General features: G+C 44.8%; 1 protein-coding gene across 1 annotated transcript in view; it reads right to left on the bottom strand.

The window, feature by feature from the left end:
• The window catches only part of PKD1L1 (polycystin 1 like 1, transient receptor potential channel interacting), a 1,079,023-nt gene that overhangs the window by 863,360 nt on the left and 192,264 nt on the right, over positions 1-23,399 (bottom strand). Inside the window, exon 8 of the mRNA XM_069216140.1 lies at positions 10,876-12,109. Within this exon, the coding sequence (XP_069072241.1) occupies positions 10,876-12,109 (1,234 nt within the window). The remainder of the gene's footprint in view (positions 1-10,875; positions 12,110-23,399) is intronic.

Genomic DNA, 23,399 nt, shown 5'->3' with positions numbered 1-23,399 from the left:
AGGGCCTCATTTTTACTCAGTTCCTTCTGGGTCTGTGATTGCCCAGCTCAGGTTGGGTTGAGGTGCCGCCTCAACCACCCTCCCCCCCAAAAGGGCAGGGGGAATCACAGCCCAGACCGCTCTTTCCCAACCCCGAGCCTCCAGCCATTCCCAAGCTTCCTCTGGATTAGGAAAAAACATGGTCTTGCCCTCAACCATCACCTTCAGCCTGGCCGGGAAGCGGAGTGACTATTGGATTCCCTCCTCTGTCAACGTTCTCTTTACTGCCAGAAATGAAGCTCTCTTTGTTTGAACCTCGAGGGTGAAATCTGGGAAAAGGGTCACTTCTCCGTTGCCTACTCTGCAAGGGCCTGAATCTGTGGCTCTCTGGAGCAGGATGTCCCAATCTCTATAATGCAGCAGGCGTGCTATCACCACCCTGGGTGGTCTACCAGGCGCCGGGGGTCTCGCGTGGACCCGGTGTGCTCTCTCCAGCGCGAAGAACGGCGTCAGACGGTCCAGAGCCACTGTCTTCCGCATCCAATCCTCTAGGTATTCCACCATATTTGTGCCCTTTGATCCTTCCGGCAGCCCCACCACTCGCACATTGTTCCTTCGGCTCTGCCCCTCTGCATCCTCTGCTCTCTGCTCCAGTCTTGTTATTCTCTCCGTTAAGTGCAGCACAGTGGTTTCCAAATCCTTTTGTCTCGGGGTTAAATCTGTCAGGGTCGTCTTCGTGTCTTTTACCCTGTCTGTCAGCTTTCGGTGGTCTGTTCGGAGGAGACCCACTCCAACTGCGACCAGATTGATGTTGCGCTGTAGTGTGGTCTTTGTGTCTTCTAACGCTCCTAGGATTTTGTCTAACGTGTCCTGCATCATAAATTGTGCTGATTCACGCGTGTCTCCTCCTTTATTACCATTAAGTGCTGGGTGGTCCATTCTTTACCCTCTGCGGGGGCTTTTTTATGTCATCAGCCCTGTTAGGTCAGACTCCAGCTCTCTGCCTCAACCAGCAGGCAATGCTTGGGTGTCACTTGATCTCTTGGCCTTCCGTGTGCTTCCGCTGCTATCTGTGGTAACCCACCAGTGTTCTGACTGGGCGCCGCCCTCCTCGTCGGGATTATTAATTTGAGTGGTGCCACTCCCCGGTGCACCAAGTGAGATCCGGGCCCGTCCCCTCTTCGTCAGGCCCCGACCGGCTCCCGCTCACCCGGCTCCTCCTCCTGAGGGGTCGGGCACCGGCTGGCTCTCCCAACAACGGGCAGATCCGTGGTCCCCGCTCCGTTCCCGGCAATGTTCATGGAGCTGCCTCCTGAGGGCTGTCCCACTCCTACCCTCCCAGCTCCGCTGCCCTCTTCCAGTGTGTAACTGCCGCTTCTCTGGCCGGAGGGATCAGGGAGTTATCCTCAGGTGTGGCCCCAGGTGCTCCCCTTCCTCAGGGCCTCGGCTGGAACCCTGCTCACCTGGTCTCTCCTTGCTCCACGTGGAGGAGTATCATCATCACCAGTCCCCACCGGTACTCCCCTGGCTCCAGGCAGCAGCCTTCTCTACACAGTTCTCTTCTGTGTTGGGCCCCCCTTCTCAGCTTCAGGGGGCCCCCATTCACTGGCCGGTTCCCACCTCTGCCACTCGTCGTTGCGTCCCGGGTCCCAGGCCCGTCCCACTCAGGGGTGCTGCGGCGCCGGGACCAGTCTGTTTCCAGTCCTTCTTCTTCCGCCGTTACAGTGCGGTGCTGTGCTGGGCTATTCGTTGGTGGTTCCGGCATTCGATCCCGTTTCAGGGAGAGAGCTGCCGGTGCTTCTCATGCTCGGAGCAGGCTCGTCCCTCCCGCTCAGTTGGGCCGCGACTGGCAGGTGTCAAACCACACCGCCGGCCAAGCGGGTCAACCACCCCGCGCCTCACTGCAACTCCAGCCCCCGGCTCGCTCGGGAGGCCTGAAGCGCCACGGAGCTTCCTTGTTCTAGCTCGCGCCGGGCTGTTCCTCGTTCCGCGGCACCGGTGTGGTGTCGCACTGCTTTTTAGATGCCGGCGGTGGTCAGGCGGGGCTCCGTTGTTACAGATAAATGCTAGGCCCCGTCAGAGCACTCGGACGACACGTCTGACATCTTGGCTCTCGTAGCCACGCCCCCCTCCCTAGCAGACAGTCAACAGGCATGGATGGACTCACAGCTACCCTCAAGGAACCCGAGACACCCCTCGCTCCTATTCAAAGGGAACCTGAGCTACCAAGCATTGGTACTCATTGTTGACAACTTCAACAACCTGGTGGACCACATTAGGGACTATTTGTTCCTCAGATACCAGATGACAGTGGACTGTTGTCATACTGACTCCTGTCTCTCAGAGCCCTCACCTGCCTCCCATTGATGGTCACCCAACTGCCTGCACTTCTTTGTATTATCAGGTATGAAGGTACTCTGGACCACCACACCCTCACCCAGGGAGATGGGTCAACTCAGATGGCTCCCTACCACTAACTTGGGGCCAACTCCTCCCCAAGCTCTACACTGGCCACCCCAAGTGACTGCCCATTGGTGGGAGCCTGTCCCCGCTTAGGACACTTAGGACTCCCTCTGATGTGCCCTTCCTGACTACAGACACAGCACTTGATGGGTCGCTTCCGTGCAGGGTTTCCTGAAGGGAACTAACTCTTCTTCTCAACAGGGGGCTGGAAATCCTTACCCTGGGAACTAGTTTAGGGCCCTTTAGAGAACTCCTTAGTTTTATCCTTGCCTCCCTTCTGTTGGGGACTCTGCCCACCCTTGGCTGAGTCTCCCACATACAACTTCTTTTGGACTCTGGTGCTGAGCCAATGGTCCACCTACTTGGCAAGCTTCCTAAGGTCAGTGAGCTTGTTGTCAATCAAGTGCCAGTGCAGCTCTGGAAAACAATGACTAGACAAGTGCTTCCATGCAATCAAATTGTACAGCTACTGATAGTCTGTTACCTTGCTGCCCTTCACCCAGCCAGCCAGTGCTCTGCAGAAATAATCCACATACTCCACCCAAGTTTGTAACTATCCCTAAACCTGACCCTGCAACTCTCTGGGGGGAGACCATACTACCTGGTAAGCGTGTCCTTCATGGCAGGGTACCTCATCTGATCCTCTACTTCTAAGGTCAACAAGGTATCTTCCCCCTCCAATGAAAAATACTTCCACAGGCCTGCCCCCCAATCTCTATCAGGGGCCCTATGCATCCTCAGTGCCACCTCATTACCCTTAAACCACTGTTCTAGGTCATCACCTACAACAAAATCCATTACCACATCCTTCCACTCAGACTACACTGGAGAACTGCTGCCACCATCAGTGCTGGACCTGCACCTTAGATTCAGCTCCTTCAAATTCAGCTCTTGAGCAAACATTAATTTTTTCTCCTCCATAGAAAGTTTATGGTTTTCTTCTTCCTTTCTTATGCTAGTCAGCTGTAGCTCCCTCTCATGCTGGAGTCTGAGCTTCTCCATTTCTAGTTGATGCCTCCTGTTTTCCCGCCTGTCCTCCAGTTCCTCCTGGGTCAGGCCTTTGGAAGAAGTACTGCTGACTGCACTGGAGATCCTCTCACTAGGCAGGTCCTTGTTATCCAACAAAACTATCGAACCATAAGAGGGAGAGCAAGATTAAATGATCCAGTGTACAGTCTCCCAAGTATCATGCAAATCATACAGGTACACTGTTCCACAGGAGTATACAGAACTTCACTAGGCACACTGCAATATAGAAGCAAAAGCCCTCACACATCCATTTGGATGTCATGCTTCATCAAATGGCATGCTCCTCGTCAGAAAGGCACTGCAATACCTGATGGGCCCCTTGGGGGGCTCTTTGCTGGACATCTTGCCCAATAGTGCGCCGTAGTAAATAAACATGGGGATGAATTCAAACCTACAATCAGAGAGGAGCTACAGAAAAAAAGTGGGATAAAATTGGCTCAAGACCCTCAGAACACCTACATTTTATTAAGCTAAGGTGTTTTAACCTTGACCGAGACCCCTTTACAATGAGCCCCTCCCTGAGGGGCCAGTCATATATTGCAGGGCCAATCACAAATCCAGAGTTAAGCCTGCTGAGCTTTTTTAATACATTTAGTTAGTTTCTCATTACTGAGATCTGAAAATATGACACATGAATAAACATCTATGTATGTGCTCAATGCTGATCTTTCCACTTAGGTGATTGTACACAGCGCTAAGTAACGATACAGTTTGAGACTGATGTTATGGTTCATTTTCTAAATTATAATTATAAAAGTTAATTTATAGTTGCATTACAAAGTAGCATTTTTTTTTTTAGCAATCGGGAGGCCGAAATATTTTTCACCGTTTAAGGCCCAGTGCCTTTATAATTATTTTTTATTCCTGGCTAACGTCAAAGTGTATCCTAGCAAATACACAATTATTTCACTATCACCTGTAGTGAGGCACCACCGTTTCATATAAAAAGTTAATTCCGTCAACCCCATAATGCAAAAACAGTATACACCGTACACTGGTTTTCAAGGGCATGTTCTTAATTAGCTGGAACTCGGGGGATAAGAGAGGGATGCCATTTATACTGAGATGTTTTGTCTTATAACAAACATTCCTGTAGCAGACTCGTGCCTTTTGTAGTCTCATAGTGATTTCTAAGGCTACTGTGTGTACAAATAATTGTGTTTTGCTAAATGACATTGGATATATTTTACTTACGTGGGGGCGGGTGACTATGGGAAATTTCTCCACGCGCCCATCTGAACTTGCTATCCCTAAACTGCATCCGAAATGCCCCATTTCCTATAAATCCTTTTGTGAAGATTGTCAGAGCATGGATTTGTTTTGTAGCTTTGTTTACAACAGTTGGCAACTTCAAAGCATTAACCCCTTCGCTGCCAGGCCTTTTCCCCCTCAGGTGCCAAGCCTTTTTTGGGCTATTTGGGGCAGTTTGCGCTTAGGCCCTCATAACTTTTTGTCCACATAAGCTACCCACACCAAATTTGCATCTTTTCCAACATCCTAGTGATTCTAGAGGTGCCCAGACTTTGTGGGTTCCCCTGAAGGAGACCAAGAAATTAGCCAAAATACAGCAAACATTTTTTTTCTTTAAAATAAATGGGGAAAAAGGGCTGCAGAAGAAGGCTTGTGGTTTTTTCCCTGAAAATGGCATCAACAAAGGGTTTGCAGTGCTAAAGGCACCATCTTCCCAGCTTTCAGGAACAGGCAGTCTTGAATCAGAAAACCCAATTTTTCAACACAATTGTGGCATTTTACTGGGCATACCACATTTGTACTATTTTTTGTGCTTTCAGCCTCCTTCCACTTAGGAACAGAAATGGGTGTGGAACCAATGATGGATCCCAGAAAGTTAAACATTTCTGAAAAGTAGACATAATTCTGAATTCACCAAGGGGTCATTTGTGTAGATCCTGTAAGGGTTTCCTACAGAAAATAGCAGCTGAAATAAACAAATATTGAAATTAAGGTGAAAAAAACAACAGTTTTTCTCAATGTTTTACTCTAAGTTTTTACTGCAATGTCAGATTTTTCAAAGCAATATATTATTACGTCTGTGGGACTTTTCTGGTTGCGGGGATATATAGGGCTTGGTGGTTCATCAAGAACCCTAGGTACCCAGAGCCAATAAATGAGCTGCACCTTGCAATGGGTTTTCATTCTATGCCAGGTATAAAAAATCAATTCATTTGCTGAAATATAAAAAGTGAAAAATAGGTATCAAGAAAACCTTTGTATTTCCAAAATGGGCACAAGATAAGGTGTTAAGAAGCAGTGGTTATTTGCACATCTCTGAATTCCGGGGTGCCCATACTAGAATGCGAATTACAGGGCATTTCTCAATCACATGCCTTTTTTACACACTGTCTTACATTTGGAAGGAAAAAATGAAGAGAAAGACAATGGACAATAGCACTTGTTTTGCTATTCTGTGTTCCCCCAAGTCTCCCGATAAAAATGGTACCTCACTTGCGTGGGTAGGCCTGATGCTCGCGTCAAGAAACGCAACATGGACACATCACATTTTTACAATGAAATCTGATGAGTTTTTTACAAAGTGCCTAGCTGTAGATTTTGGCCTCTAACTCAGCCGGCACCTAGGGAAACATAGCAATCATGCACATTTTTGAAAACTAGACACCTAGGGGAATCCAAGATAGGGTGACCTGTGGGGCTCTGACCAGGTTCTTTTACCCAGAATCCTTGGCAAACCTCAAAATATGGCTAAAAAAAACACTTTCTCCTCACATTTCGGTGACAGAAAGTTCTGGAATCTGAGAGGAGCCACAAATGTCCATCCACCCAGCATTCCCCCAAGTCTCCCGATAAAAATAATACCTCACTTGTGTGGGTAGGCCTAGTGCCCACAACAGGAAAAGCCCCAAAACACTATCTGGACACATCAAAATTATCAAATACAAAACTTCCCGTTTTTTGGGGGGTGGGAGGGCACCTGCATTTTTGGTCCTGGGCTCAGCAGCCATTTAGGGAAACCTACCAAACTCAGACATTTCTGAAAACTAGACACCCTAGGAAGTCCAGGGAGGTGTGACTTGCGTGGATCCCCCAATGATTCCTTACCCAGAATCCTCAGCAAACCTCAAATTTAGCTAAAACAAAAAAAATCACTTTTTCCCACAATTCTGTGTGGGAACACCGCACCGGGACAGATTTCCTACCACTTAACGTTCCCCTCAGTCTCCCAGTAAAAATGATACCTCACTTGTGTAGGTGGGCCAAGTGCCTGTGTCAGGGAAAAGTCAAAGATATGTTGAAATTGAGGGGGAACCAAAGCGGGTCCAAAAGGGCAGTTTGAAACAAAAACATTTTTAGGCTGACAAGTGCAGCAGAATTTTTATCGGTATAGATGGGACAATGTTGGGTGGTAGGAATTTTGTGGATTTCTGCAAATTCCAGAAGGTTCCAACACAAAAATTGGGGAAAAATGGGTGATTTCCAGCAAAGCTGGAGGTTTGCGGGGCATTGTGGGTAAGAAAATGGTGCGGGTGCATGTGAAGCACCCCACCTTGGAATGAGATGTTTCGTTTTCAGATATGTCTGGGTCTTGTGGATTTTTCTACATGGCAGCATCCCAAAGTCAAAAAAGTGCAACCCTCACCATTCCAAATGGGACGATTTTGAGAGTTACCAAGCTCTCATGGTCCAAATGTAAAACCAAAACCAAAAATAATCAAATGTCTTCTTGCTTGCCGTGGGATAAGATATTTTAGTGTGCGGGGGGAGAGCTGAAAGACTGTTACCCCCTTCATTTGTGGTGGGGACATAACCAGGCCCATACTGGTTGGTAGCTACCACCCCATTATTTATTTATTTTTATTTTTTTTTTTAACTCCATGGCATCTAGTAGACTTTCTGCCCCCCTGGGGTGTGAATCGGGGGTAATTGCCCAATCTGCCCACAGGTGATCAGAACAACTTTGGCTCCATTTATTTGGGGTGGGGGTATGGCCATACCTCCACCCTCTTATTTTGAAAATGAAAACTTCCCTGGTCTCTGGTGGGCTTTTTGCCCCCCTTGGGGGCAGATGGGCCTTCCAAAAATAGGCTGATCTGCCCCAAAGGGGGCAGATATGGGCAACAGTAATGTGGCCCCCTGGGGAGCGACCCTTGCCCAAGGGGCAGCCCCCCAAACAAAAAAAACATACACACCAATCCCTGGTGTCTAGTGATTTCTGCACCCCTTGGGGGCAGATTGGCCTAACAAAAATAGGCTGATCTTAATGGCCTAAATACAATTTGCCCCCCAGGGGAGCGACCCAGTGTGGCCCTCCTAAGAGGTGCTGCAGTACTGCTGCGGGAGCAGCGGCTCAAGCTCGACCCCCATGGTGCTGGATACCCTGAAATATTTCTTGTGGATACTTGCACGGTAGTGCAGTACCATAGGTTGGAAACCCAGCTGGAGTGGTGAGTACTGCAGTACTTGAAAAAAGTGTCAGGCGCAGTGGTAGGTTGGGTGGAGGGCCTGGCTGGATGCTCATGAACTGTCTGTTAACTTTTTAAAGTTGTAATTCATTTTAAATCCTAACTGTAACATCACTTTAACCTTTGTTTTTTTGTGAACAAATATATAGGAGTATATGTATATATAAAAGTGTGTGTGTGTATATATATATATATATATATATATATATATATATATGTTAGAAATGGGGTCTTTGGTTGGCAGTCAGGTTACCCCCTGTCCAAGGAAGGACCCTCACTTTAATCAAGGTAAAGGAGAATCAACCTTGGTTAACCCCCGCTCACCCCCTTGGTAGCTTGGCACAAGCAGGCAGGCTTAACTGCAGAAGCAATGTGTAAAGTTTGTGTACCAACACACACAGTAATTCAGTGAAGACACTACAAAATAACACAACAGAGGTTTAGAAAATAGGTAATATTTATCTGAATAAAACAAGACCAAAACAACAAAAATTCAACATACACAGGTCAAGTTATGAATTTTCAAAGAATAAGAGTCTTAAATCTTTATTTAACAGTGAGAACATTGTTAGCGTACAAACGTACCTGGGTAGGGTCAAAATAACACTGCACGGGCGAGTGTGCATCGGTAAAGGCCACCGATGTGTCGATTTCTCATTCGCAAGCTAGACCGAGCGTTGCTCCTCCTCCTCCGGTCGGGTCAGCGTGAGTCGTTTCTTCTCTCCCGCAAGAGAGCGATACGTCGATCCGGACGGGCACCTCGGGTCTGGACAGGCTTTTTGGTTTTTCCACGCCCAGCGATGTTGCGTTGAAAATTCGGTTGTACAGTATCACAAAACTGTGTAATGTGGGGTTTATGTCATTATCAGCCTCCGTTAGCGGGTGTTGCAGGTCGTTTCTCCAGCCATGTTGCGTTGATCTTCCAGCAACGATGCGGGTGAGGCATTGATTTCAGCCGTGAAGCCAGCAGTCCGTCTTTTATCAGCCACATCACGGAAGGTGCGTCAAATATTTCCCCGTACGGCAGTCTGTGCATGGATTTTTTATTCTTTGTCTGCCAGCTTCACATTTCAAGGGCCCAGGAACTGGATAGGGCACCACTTGGCAGGGCAGGAGTCTCAGCAGAGAGTCCAGGTGCTGGCAGGGGAAGTCTTTGATGGCCCTGAGACTTCAACAACAGGAGGCAAGCTCAGTTCAAGCCCTTGGAGATTCTTCTCAGGCAGGAATGTACAACAAAGTCCAGTCTTTGTCCCCTTTCACAGGCAGAAGCAGCAACTGCAGGATAGCCCAACAAAGCACAGTCACAGGCAGGGGCAGCACTTCTCCTCAGCTCTTTAGCTCTTCTCCTTGGCAGAGGTTCATCTTGAATACAGAAGTTGTCTGATTTTCAGGGGTTTTGAGTGCTCTTCTTATACCCTTTTCTGCCTTTGAAGTAGGTCTACTTCAAAGAGAGGTTTCTGTTGTTTTCAAGATCCTGTCTTGCCCAGGCCAGGCCCCAGATGCACACCAGGGGGTTGGAGACTGCGTTGTGATGGCCCATCAGGATATGCAGACTACACCCCAGCTCCCTTTGTGTCACTGTCTAGAGGAGCGGTGCAAACAGTCCAACTGTCAAACTGACCCAAACAGGGAATCCACAAACAGTCACAGAATGGTTTAAGCAAGACAATGCCAACTTTCTAAAAGTGGCATTTCCAAACACAATCTAAAAAACAACTTCACTAAAAGATTTATTTTTAAATTGTGAGACCCCAAACTCCACGTCTATCTGCTTCCAAAGGGAATCTATGCTTTAATAATATTTAAAGGCAGCCCCCATGTTAACCTATGAGAGAGATAGGGCTTGCAACAGTAAAAACCGAATTGGCAGCATTTCACTGTCAGGACATGTAAGACACATAAGTACATGTCCTTAATATCATTAATATTAGAATGCTTCATTCTCTCTACCTTATTTAAATGTGTGAAGTTTTCATTTAGTGATAGTATTTTTCCCCATCCATCCCAAAGAAGTTCAGGTTCCCCATTAGTACCATAAAAAAACAAGGTCGCTTATGACATTACAAAAGTGTCGTCACAGGACCACTCATGCCCATTATGTCACTGAAAGCGACGCAACCTGTAATATCATGGTAGCGAACAATAAATACTGCTAATATATTGTGGACAATATACCAATCTAATCAGACAGCAATTACATAAAATATTCCATATATCAAGAAGGTTATTATACTATTATTGCACATTAGGAAACTACTCTATTGAGATTTCATTGAGTGGTTGCCACAGGTTACAGCTGTCATGCAGAACATGGATAACACCATTACTGCAACGCATTACCAAACATTTAGAGGTTGGCCACAAAAGATGGAGAATGTTCAGCAGCAGTGTGGTTACCACTGGTTACATTTTTATCTCTCACCATCTTTAAAAATACGGTAGCAATAAAAATAAAAGACAGATGACCTCCCCCTTCACCAACAGCCTAACCAGATTTGTGAAAGTAGAATGAGAAAGAAAAGATGGTCCTGTTTTACTAAGACTAGATCTCCAGCAAAGGAAGTGGGACCCTAACTCCTCTCCTCCAATTAGAAGGAATCTAGTGGAAAAGGAGATTAGGAAGGAGGAAAGGGCAGTCAAGGGTGAAGTGACAAAGTGAAGCATGCCCTGGGCGCAGCCCTGAAAATGGCCTGCTATGCACAAAAGAAATAGGTTACCAGTATACTGGATGTGTTTTTTCATCATGGCCAGTGAATAACCAACAGGAGTCATGCTAGATGTGTACAATGAAAGTAAGTTTCAGAATGCATGTATAACTATAGAGTTAAAAGATGTCCCTGATAATTATCACTATTTGCAAATAAAGGTACATTTCTACAAACAAAAAAACTGTTTCTAGACTTAAAATGCGCACTTCTTTATAAACAATCCCTTAAAAAAGATTATGTTTGATAAAACAAGAACCTACCATTCAAACTTGCAGCCAAAATGACATCCTCTCCAACAACAGGTGGATTCACTATTTCAATATCCACAGAGTAAAGTTCTTCCACCACCGATACATTTGCCTGTGCTGTGTAAGAGGACACCTGGTTTGAAGCTCGTGCTAACACTTCCACTTGACCAATTGTGTTAAAAACGTGCATAAACTCCACTGAGGAACTTGGCAAACAGTTGGCGGTGTAAAATACAAGGGTGAGATTGAATAACACTTCCAAAGAAAAGTTGGTTCCTGAAGTAGTTATTATGCTTATTTCAGAGGGGTGGTTAACAGTAACAATGTCAGATACACTGAGAACAAACCTCCCAACTGGGTCCTGGACTATAACCTCTAGACTAGCCTGGGCGCTACTGACATTATTTTGAGCTACCACAGTAACAAAGAACACTCCGGGCTGAGTATACATATAGCTAGCTGTCAGGAGGGTGCTCACAATGGGAGCATCGCCAGGAGTAAAGGTCCACTTCAAAGTGATGTTGGATCCTTGCCGGACTACTGCTGTAAGAGTTAGGGAATCACCAAGCAGAACATACTTGGGACGTGACCCTGAAATATCAAGGGACGTTATCACCTCCTGGACGTCAACATTCTCTTGGTATCTGCTGGCACTAATAACATTGAAGCACTCAACAGAGAGGAAGTAAAATCCTGTCTTTATGAAACAAAATTTAAGGTTCCATTCTGACTCAACGAAAGTCAAGATTGTTTCATCACTCTTTGTAATGTTCCAATGGCACTTGGATCCAAAATGGCTGCCCGTGCTGTTGACGGCAAAGACGACATCAGCTCCAGCTTGAACAAACTTTTTCCATTCAGGCATTGGAAAAATCACAGTTATTGGTTCAAATACCTGCACTTGCTGCAGAAGAGATGCAGTCACCACCTTAGATTCAGCAGCAACACTAACATTAACAGTGTGATTGCCTGTGCTCCTGTAGTAAAGGGAGATATGAAAGTGCATCTGACATCTCTGCAGTCCATAACTCTCCAGCAGACGAAGATAATCCAAGGTGCCAAACCTAGACTCATCACTTAGCTGGTGTGTGGGCATTTCACCAATATCAAAGGTAATGTTAAACTGCAGCAGATGACTCACTGTTGTGTACAGCTTTATTTCAAAACTCAAATTTCTTTCAGTAGGTACAACATACCCGTCTTTACTTGTGATAGTCAAATTAGAGAGTATTTTTTGCACAACAGCCTAGAAAACAAGAGAACAACGATTAATGCAAAAAAAGAAATTACACTAACGAAACATTGATGTACTCTCAAAAGAAATTCTCTTGAATATTGCAGTCCCTCAAGCTTAACTTCTTTGACTGTCACCAACGGCATTCTAAAGGTCAGAACCTTCATTATAAATGTTATTGTCTACCTACGAGCTGCGAACACTTTCCTTTAGATGTACCCCACCACTGATGTTTCAAGAAACCACTATCTATTCTAAATGTAGTAAGTCATTGGAAATGTGCCTTTATATCAACTGGGTGCCAGAAAAAGGGGTATGGTCCAGGGAGCTAAGGCGCAACAAACGGACCAGGAATTAACACAAGAATGTGGATTCTTAGGAAATACTTCTACATCTAAGGGGAATAAACCACAATAGGATCAAAGAATGAATTGGCACCTCTGCACGTTATAAAACAATTAAAGACTGTTGATGTGCAGGCAGTACAAACAAAGGGAGCACCATATGAAGAATAGAAGATGGTACTTCAGTCAGTAAAAAAAAAACATTGCTAAAATAACACGATTACACAAATAACATATTTAAATAAAACCAATCACTAAAATGACACAAAACTTTAAATTGACAAACATACATAAAACACGTTGAAAGCTAATGTCTTAACATGTGCTAGGAGCAGAGGGTCTTGACCTGGGTCATGTAAGTTTAGCCCTGTAACTTTTGGTCATGTGTGTTAGCAATTAGCTAGCCTTCTCTTCTTTTTCCACCAAAAACTTTTTTATACCAATCATAAACCTCCCAACAACACGATACATCCAAATAGCGCATATCAGTTAAAAGTGTTAAGGCTGGGTGCGATTTTTGATGCTACAATTTAAATAAATTGGGCGTAAAATAGTCTTCCGCAAGGACAAAAAGTTTAGAATGTCCAAGAATGAGCAAATTATCCCATGGAGTATTCGGGCCACAGGTACAGTTACCCACTGAATCCATCATTAGAATGTTTAATTACTCACCAGAGTAACATGAGTTGATACCAATCTTTAGACTTACCACTCACATCTTAACCAACAATTAGGTAATATGTCCACGTAAGGAAATCATTCTTCATTTTGCCAGGAGTGGAGCACACACAGGACGGAGTTTTTTCCCTTTTAATACTGCCATATTCCATTTTCTGGTCACTTCCTTTAATAAGGCCTAAGTTCATTCCTCTAAGTGTAAACGCTGGAGGCACATTTTGACATTCATTTCTCTACATATGGCCTCCAGATTTTTCCTCACCTCATTAGCCCATTTCATTCACTTTTTGATCTCTAATTTTTGCTCCAAATGAAGCCCGTTGCCAGAATTCAAGTGTTGCCAGAATCTGATTACTGCTGCTTGAGCCTGAATACTCCATGACACCGGATCGGTCTCTATTCTTAGGGCCTGTAGCATTGATGATCTTGCTAAAGACCGTAAACTCTTCAAACATTTCCCCTCCTCAAAATCCCAACCACATTTGCCACTAAGACCATGCTGAAACTGAGGGCAGGTCATGACAGAATAGGCTTTTAAGACAGACCTGTAAGACTTCTCCCCATAATCCCTATTGAAAGTTTTCAACCCCCTTATCGAGGTAAGGGCTCTTGTTTTTAATGATTCTATATGGACATTCTATTTTAGGGACCTCTCAAACCAAACTCCTAAATACTTATATTTGAGTCAGCCATAAACAGGGAGAAAAGTAAGGGGGTCAGTACACAGCCATGTGTCAATCCATTATCAATCCGGATTTTCCAGGTCAGAGTCCCCTCTGTGTCCATAATTATCTGTGCCCAATTTTTGGAGTGTAATTCCTGAATTAAACTGAGGAGAACCTTGGGAATATCTTGGTTTATCAGTGTTTCACATAGACAGTTTCAGTCTACCAGATCAAACGCGGCCTAGGAATCTACAAAGAAGCAGAATAAACTAGGAGGGTATTATGTGATTCAGTTCTGCCTTTGCTTTTAGTCTCCCTAATATAATTTTCACCAACAATTTTTCTCCCACATCCAACAGGTTAATCAGCCTGTAATACCTTGGGGCCTTTATGTCCCATCTCTTATGTCTAGGTCTGAATCACACCTCTCCAATTATCTGGGTACCAACTTGTGTCTAGTTCAACATGGAACATATGGTGAAAAAAACTCTGCTCATCAATCAAGCCCAGTTTTTATTATTACAGTTGGCAGGTTAAACAGTCCTGCCAGTCTAATCAGAACCAGACTGGAGATATTGCAATTAATGTTGCCCAACGTGAACTGAGTTCTAACATCCTTATCCACCCCCCTCCATTAGGATGCACTTTTACGTTTGGGCTCTGACCTTCCTCCGTATTTTTCCTTTAAATACTCCAGCCATGCATCTTCTTCCACCACACATTTCACAGCCTACCGTACCTTAACTAAACCTTACTGTATAGCTCCCAAGATGTGATTGAGTCTTTTGTTTCAATTGCTTCCATCAAGTTTTCCCAGTACTTCTCTTTATGTGCTACTTTTTGATCACTGATCAGCTTTTTATATACTTTCCTAGTATTCTTGACGCTATTAAATAACAAATCATCAAATTTTAGTTTGAGACTTTTTACACCTTTCCTGAACTGAGGTTTTAGTTTCCTGCACACACCACAGAACCAATTGCTGTCTTTCCTCAGATTCCCCTGCATCTTGGTTACCCCACTCGTTTGCTTTTAAATCAACCCTTAGACAATGGACCACATGGCTGATTGTTTTCCTACCACCGGATACCATTTACGGGGGAACAGGTCATCTGTTGGTCCTGCTGGAAATTGGCTAATTTTACCATACACTCATCAGTAATTATAGTAGTAAGGTGTTAATGGTAGTCACTCTCTAGATGTCTGCTAGAAATAGGGTCTCTACTTGGCAGTCAGTTTACACCCTGTCCAAGTCTAGGCCCTCACTCTAGTGAGGGTAAGGGAGATACACAGCTCAGATAACCCCTGCCCACCCCCTTGGTAGCTTGGCACAAGCAATCAGGCTTATCTCAGAGGCAATGTGTAAAGTATTTGTACAAACACACACACCACAAAAGGACTCCACACCAGTCTTGAGAAAGAGCCAATTTTTCTCTAAATCAAACAAGAGCAAAATGACGAAAATCCAACATACACAAACAAAGATACAAATTTTTAAGCAAAGAGTCCTAATCCATATAAATGAATGCGTATTTTATCACAAAGTACCTAGTATGCATAAAAAATAAAGCAGCACGGGCGAGCGTGCATTGGAAAAGCAAGCAATCCGTCAATTCCTTAATCGCAAGTGAGGCCATGCATCGATTCTTTCTCCACCGGGTAAGCGATGCATCAGTTTCTAGACAAGCAGCCTCGTGTCCGTGTGATAATGTTGAAGATTTTGATGCCTAGGGACAATGCATGGAAAATCCGGATGCACAGCAGCAATGAATCTGCGCTGAGCTGGTGATAGGTCATTTTGACTGGCGCTGTGTCAATTTTTCAGCAGCAATGCAGGGGCTGCATCAATTTTTCTGCTGCTTGGCTCCGGTGCATGGATTTCCACTCTGGTTCTGCCACCTTCTCATTCCAGAGGGCCAGGAACTAGATGTGGCACCATTTGGCAAGTTAGGGTGGTCTCAGCAAGAGAGCCCAGGTACTGGCAGATGAAGTCTTTGATGTCCCTTAGACTTCTCAACGGGAGGCAAACTCAGTCCAGCCCTTGGAAAATCTTCACAAGCAGGATACACAGCAAAGTCCAGTCTTTGTCCTCTCTAAAGCAGAAGCTCAACTGCAGGCCAACCCAGCAAAGCACACACAGCAAAGGGGCAGTACTCCTCACAGCTCTTCTCCTTGGCAGAGGTTCCTCTTAATCCAGAAGTGTTCTAAAATTGTGGGGTCAGCAGTCCAATACTTATACTCATTCCTGTCTTTTAAGTAGGCAAACTTCAAAGGAAAGTCTTTTATAGAGCACAAAACCCTGCCTCTTCCTTGCCATGCCCCAGACACACTCAGGAGGGTTGGAGAGTCTGTATTGTGTGAGGTCAGGCACAGCCCTTTTAACTGCAGGTCTCAGCTCCTCCCTCCCACTGTAGCCCAGGAAGACTCATCAGGATATGCAGGACACACCTCTACTCCCTTTGTGTCACTGTCTAGAGTGAATTTACAAACAGCCCAACTGTCGGTCTGACCCAGACCTGTATTCAGCAGCCAAGCAGAGGCACAGAATGGTTAAGCAAGAAAATGCCCATCTTCTAAAAGTGGCATTTTCAAACAGAATCTAAAAACCAACCTTATCAAAAGGTGTACTTTTAAATTGTGAGTTCAGAGACCCCAAACTACTGATCTCCATCTGCTCCCAATGGGAAACTTCACTTAAAAGATATTTAAAGGTGATCCCCATGTTACCCTATGGGAGGGATAGGCCTTGTAATATTGAAAAACGAATCTGACGGTATTTCACTATCAGGACTCATAAAATACACCAGTACCTGTCCGACCTTTTAAATACACTGCACCATGCTCATGGGGCTACCTATGGCCTACCTTAGGGATGACTTACATGTAGTAAAAGGGAAGGTTTAGGCCTGGCAAGTGGGTACATGTGAGACATGTTTGCAGGACTACTCATTTGGGTGGCACAATCAGTGCTGCACTAGTAGCATTTGATTTATAGGCCCTGGGCACTTCTAGTGCACTTTACTAGTAAATTAAATATGCCAATCAGGGATAATCAATCATATTCACAATTTATATGGGGAGAAATTGCACTTTAGCACTGGTCAGCAGTGGTAAAGGGCTGAGTACTAAAAACCAGCAAAAACGAAATTCAGCACAGACAAAAATACAGGAGGCAGAGGCAAAAATACAGGGGAAACCAGGCCAAGGATGCCAGGTCTAACAATGTCCACTTTTCTTCTATAATATTTCAAGCTTAATGGGATACTGATCACTTCCTTCTCCGTGCACTACCTGGAAATTCCTAATTTTAGCAAAACCCCAGGAGTGCATGTAAACATAGTCAATAAAAAAAGAGCTGTGATCCCCTGCCCCTGCAGACTCCTCTTTGCAGACCTATTTACTTGTACAAACCCATCAATCATTGGAGTTTCGTCACACAGCCACATCCCATGTAAACAATCTCATGTTGGTTTATTAGCTACTTAAAACTTTCTAAACGTGAGCTTCTTGCAAACCCATTTATATTATATTAATATTCCATGATAATACGCTCAGGCTGTGCAACCATCCCTTATCCTAATCAATATCACTCAGCTACCTGCCTTCGGGCCTGAAGGGGAGAGCACCGCAAATCTATTCACAAAGCTCTTATCCCCCCTGTTACATGCCGACCTATAATAAAGAACCAATATTTTCAAGTTGTCTTTTTCCCTTTGGCACTGATCAATCAGCCTAACTTGCCTTGGCCCCAGCCCAGCGTGGCACTTCATGAAGGGTTTACGCAGATTGCCTTGTTCAGATATTTCCTATTCTGGCACAGACCTGATCCCTCTTTTTGCTCATTTACAAGCACCAGCCCTGAGTACAAAAGTACCTTAGGTACTTCATTCTCATTTAGCCTCTTCATAAACCCGACTTGTCTGAGGTCCTTTTACCCAGTCAATCTCAGGCCAGGGCATTTTGAGAAAAAGAAAAGCAGTTGGGCACGATTTAGAGGGACAAACTTCCTAATACTCTTCCCTTTCCTGTAATTTTGACACGGTTTGAGATATATCCACAGCTTACTCCTTTCTCCACTCCTTATTGCCATTGGTTTCTCATTACGGTGACTTCTGTTCATTTTATATCTCCTGTTTGTAGCCCTGGTTCCCCACTTTTGTTCCCCTGTATCTCTCTTTACTCTGTTTACAGCTCCCTCTGTATCGTTTCTCAATTCCTTCTCTTCTTGGAGTTGGGGTTTGCCCCACATTGTTGTCCCTAGGCTCCGCCAATCACCCCCTTCTTGTCAAGGCACCTTCTTAGCGTCCCTTGGAACGATTACGGGTAAATTATCTTCTGCTTTTTGGCTGGGCTCAATGATGAACTCTGAGACTGTTTTCCGCTTCTGCCTTTCACGCCTCCCCCTCCCTGGGCATTTCCTCACTCTTCTTGTATGAGGTTTATATTGCCTCTACCTAGTGCGTTCTTCATGCTTCTTTACCAGCATTGGGCACTTGGACACATAACAACACTGCAAACCAACTTTCATGGCAGTACCCTCTTCATCCACCCTATGGGCAGGGACTTCCGTTCCTTTGTCAACAGGTCTTACAAGTGATGGCATATGATCTTTAATTTCCTTTAATTTACCGCAATAATTTGCAATTGGTCTTTCCAGGATTTAAAGATATTATTGTTCACCACAGTAACCTCCAGTAGCCCTTGCAGTTTTTTTTGTGTTTTCTCCTGTCCTGTTTTTAAAACGTTTTAAGCAGAAAGAGGAAAGCTGCAGCTGAACCCGCTCCTGCTTTTTGATGTGCAGACAAATGGCCGCTTCACGTAATGCTGAATTTACAGGGAAACATAGTAAAATGTGTAAATAAAACCTACGCCGGCACTGCCTCTTATGCCGTGCCGGGAGCATGTTTTTCCGTCTGTTTATTTTGTGCTGCAGGTTAAATAGCTTTGCAAGCCGGAAGCTCACGTCCTGTGCATGGAAATGGTTCTTCTGTGCTCAGGAAATAACTTTACTTCTTCAGGCCGCTGGAAAGAAAGGTTGGGCACAAAAGGATGGCTCCTTTAGCTTTTCAATCAATTCTTTTTTGTTCTGACCTATTTCTTGCCCCTTTGTAGCGAACTCCGTGATGTGTCACATAGTATGCAGCACTGACATTTTCTTTCCCCATCAATTAACTTCTCTTGCTTTGTTTTTGGTGGAAAGATAACCATCATGCGCCTTGAAGATGTGATCAGATATACCCCATATAAGAAGCATGGCGCCGCTCTACCGCCAGTGTCTGCACCTTCTCTGCCATGATGCCGTTACTTAATAAGTGTTCTCTAATTCCCTTAAATGTCCATGTATGATCTTGTGCAGTACTTTAATTTATACAAAATGGGCAGAAGGGAGCACAGCAAATGTTTAAGATGAAGCAGTTGATTTTTGAAAAGTAAATATTGAGCCAAATGCGATTTATCTTTTGAGTAGTTAATGATTTATGCTGGTCACGGATCACGTGTCCTAGTGAAAAATAGTGAGCCTGGAAGCAGCCAACATGTTTCAGTCATGCAGACTATATCAAGACCCCAAAGACTGGTGATAATCCATAAGTAGAAACGTTGAGGTAATGTGGATTGTCATTATAGCTGTGTAAAGAGGGATTTATACCAGAGGAGCGCCATCCTTGTTCGAACAGCATTGTTGGCTAGAAATTTCTGCGTTTAATCTCTTTCCACGACTGGTACTGATGGGGCTTCCGCCAATCTGCATTACCTGTGACCTCAGGTTTCTACTTGAGGCTTATTACTCATCTTTGATACAAGTCAACAGCATATTTGCAACACTTTACCTTGCTGAAGTCTGCCTGGGCAAAAAACATATTGGCTGTTTCCAGAGTGACAGTTTTATCCTGGGACAGTGATCTGTGTCAATGGAGAATCATTAAATATTCACATGATAAATTACTTTTGACTCATTATGGACTTTTCAAAAATCAACTGCACCATCTTAGATATTTGCTGTGCTCCCTTCTGTTTCTTACATACTCTTGTTTGACCCTTGCATTGGTTCAGTCATTTAACACCCTTGGATTGCAGGGTGTTGTTATGATTTGTACTTCTGTAACACATTAAGTATTATTGAGGATTGTAGACTTTAGCTGTAAAGTTTCCCTTTCGGGATGTGCAAATTTCCTGCCACAGGTTACTAATGAAAAATAGTTGGTACTTATATTTTATGTCCTCACTCCTGATGCAGTCTCCTTTTCTACTGTTTGAAATCCCAGCTAACAAACCATGGTAAGACTATTTTTTTTAGGGTCAAGTGTGCAAGCGCTCTGGGTCTGTTGTAATCTCTCTGTGGGCTTTTAACCAAGCCCACTCTTGCTATTCATTCGTCGTTGTGCTCGTCTTAAATGCTTCATTGTTATTGGTGCATTTTGCGAAATGTTCCTCCTTTGTGTGCCAAGTTTTCTCCCCTTTTTTACTATGTGAACATTTCTATTGGCCATCACACTACGCCAAGCTTCCTCCTGTTACAGCTTGCAATCCTTTCTAGACGTTCACGCAGGTAGCCAATAACCCTCGCGCTTACGTTCATGTTGGCAATAGCACTTTGAAAAGTAAAACAGTTGACAGAAGCAAGTCAATTCAATTTCAATTTATGTGGCAAGAAAAGTCCAGGTAGGAATTCACAATGCTAATAGCTCTAACTCGAGCAAACACAAGACCCATTGCATTGCAAATGCTTGTTCCTAAAGTGTTTCCCCAGAAAGTCCATCATAGATTTATATATTGCTGCTCCCCTGGTCTTACTCAGATGGGCTTTAATGGTTGTGGGAGTTTTGTAGCTTTACCTTGCCTTGCATTGGGCTGGATTCCCCTTCTTTACCAGTTACCTGGATCTTACTTAAGGATCTGTTTACTGCCATGTTGGCTACATCCTTCTTCAACTGACTAGTCAGTGCCTTCTGTATTTTGCCCGTCTCCAACGCCATTTTCTTATATTATTGATATTCATTTTTAGGTTGATTACTACACTCTCAATATCCTGAGGCCACACTGCTTACACTTCTCTCCACAGACATTCCCTTATAGTAAAGAAAAGTGGGTTGTCTAGACTCTTTTACTGCCTGGTCACTTACCTCTGCATTCCTCCTGATGCCTTATCTCAGAGAAGCCAGACCGCTGCCACCACCACCCAAAATGCTCCTTGTTCCATAGTTATTAATGCTTGATAATTATTTTAGCTCCTTAAAGTTCATAATACAACAAAGGCCTTCGTTGCACTCTCCCATATGTTACAGCCAGAGGTCTGACTTTTAAAGTCTCCTTGCCTGATTGCAAAGGGTTCAATGCAAGCACAGCTGTCCGCTGAGCTCCTTGTGGCTCACCAAAGGGGGATGGCACAGTTGCTATGTGCGGGCTCTCAAAGAGATACTGCGGGCTTGCTGAGGCTCCCCTTGTAACTTACAGGGCTATCTGTGGCTTGGGGTCTACAGCCCATGTGCCCAATTTCCTAAATCAATGTGATGTGCTTCATCCATGGCTGGTGGCCTGTGGCTCTATTCCATCTCTGCCTCAATCTCCCAACGCATCTTCGCGGTTGAAGGGGTTTACACGAGCACAGCAACGTCCTGTCTCTCGAGTGCGTTAGGCGTCAGAAACCAGAAAGTAGAAGATGGTACTTGGGAAGGGAAGTGCTCTCTCTCCTCCAGGCAATTGGCTTTTCATTGCATTTTAAACAATTGACAGAAAAAAATATGAAGAATTGGGATATCAAATTTGGACAGGTCTATCACTAATTGGCATGCCATTTTACATGGAATTCGACCTTCCCATTCAGTTTACTCTCTTTCTACAAATGTGTTCTCTCAAAGCGAACAATTCCCTTTAAATATAAAGCCCAGCAAACATAAGCCACTGTTCAGCATAACTTGATAAGGACAGTACACCAAGATCAGCATAAGCAACAGAGTTATGTTATGCAGATTTGTAGAGACCACTGTCACCCGGGAGGGTATCTTGGGCTGAGCAGGTGCGAGTCTAGGCTAACCTACGGTCTAGTAGGGCTGCTCAAAAAGCCAGGTCTTCAGCTTCTTGTGAAATTCAAAAAGTGAGGTCGGGGGTCCTATGTGTAGCAGCAGGCCATTCAACGCTTTAGAATCAATGTAGGAGATGGTTCGACTGCCAGATCTGGTTTTCCATGTGTGTGGTATTTGTGCAAATAGGAGTCCGGACAAGTGTAGGTGTCTGGAAGGAAGGTTTATGAAAGCAGATGCGATTGTTGAGGTATTCTGGTCCAGTATTATGTAGTGCCTTGTAAGTGTAGGTGAGGAGTCTGAATTGTGCTGGATTGTGAAAGGGGAGACAGTACAGTTCCTTCAGGTGTGGTGGGATGTAATTGCAGCATAGGAGGTCCAGAGTGATTCTGGTCACCAAGTTCTGAAGTTCTTATGGAGAGTTTTTTGTTGATCCTGGCATTCAGGGTGTTCCTGTAGATCAGCTTGCTTGAGACCAGGGCGTGCATGATAGGCTTCTGGGTGCTGACTGGGAGTCATTTGAAAATTTTCCTCAATACAGGATTTGTTGGTGTAGGGATAAAACATTCCTAGGCTATTACTGATCAGACAGGGTTTTCCTCCCCACGTAACAGCACCAAAGGTAAATTGTTGGAGCATAGACTGTCCCAAACCTAACATCAAATTTAATCAGGGCCTTCACTGTTGCTAAGCCAGAAAAGGCTAAGCTCCTTAAGTGCCTTTCCCAAATCCGAATCTCCCTCATACAGTAGGGAAAGTACTTACGTGTTTGACACTCTCAAGTTTTTTTAAGTAGCCACTTATTTTTAATTGACCATACTTTCCAAAGATAATGATTTGTGTTGTGGATATATGATCAGGAAATTGCTTATTTACTGCATACCCATATATAATTGCCGAAGCTGTACTTGCAAGCAGTCAGGGATGGGTCAGGTGAAATACAGCAGAGTCATCACCTACATATGGGGGCTGGGATTTACAGAACACATTTTAAGATGAAAGGTTCATATCTGATTGAGGCAGGTTGGGAAAACACTAAAAAACAAAAAAACAAAAAACACTAAAACATTGAAAGTGTTGGTGCCAAAACACACCCAGAGTAATCCATTCCCTACTCAAAGTGACAAAGATTATGGCCCTCATTACGACCCTGGCGGGCGGCGGAGGCCGCCCGCCAGGATTCCGCCCTCCATAATACCGCTCCGCGGTCAGAAGACCGCGGAGGGTATTATGAGTTTTTCCCTGGGCTGGCGGGCGGTCTCCAAAAGACCGCCCGCCAGCCCAGGGAAAAACTCCCTTCCCACGAGGATGCCGGCTCGTAATCGAGCCGGCGGAGTGGGAAGGTGCGACGGGTGCTGTTGCACCCGTCGCGTATTTCACTGTCTGCAAGGCAGACAGTGAAATACATTTTGGGGCCCTCTTATGGGGGCCCCTGCAGTGCCCATGCCGTTGGCATGGGCACTGCAGGGGCCCCCAGGTGCCTCGCGACTCCCCCTCCCGCCATCCGGTTCCCGGCGGGAGAACCGCCAGGAACTGGATGGCGGGAGGGGGAGTCGGAATCCCCAAGCCGGCGCAGCAAGCTGCGCCGGCTTGGAGG

Source organism: Pleurodeles waltl, chromosome 2_1 (genome assembly GCF_031143425.1).
Source record: "Pleurodeles waltl isolate 20211129_DDA chromosome 2_1, aPleWal1.hap1.20221129, whole genome shotgun sequence".
Taxonomy (NCBI): Eukaryota; Metazoa; Chordata; class Amphibia; order Caudata; family Salamandridae; genus Pleurodeles; species Pleurodeles waltl.
Note: the sequence above shows the minus strand (reverse complement) of the source record. Positions and strands in the feature narration are given on the sequence as shown.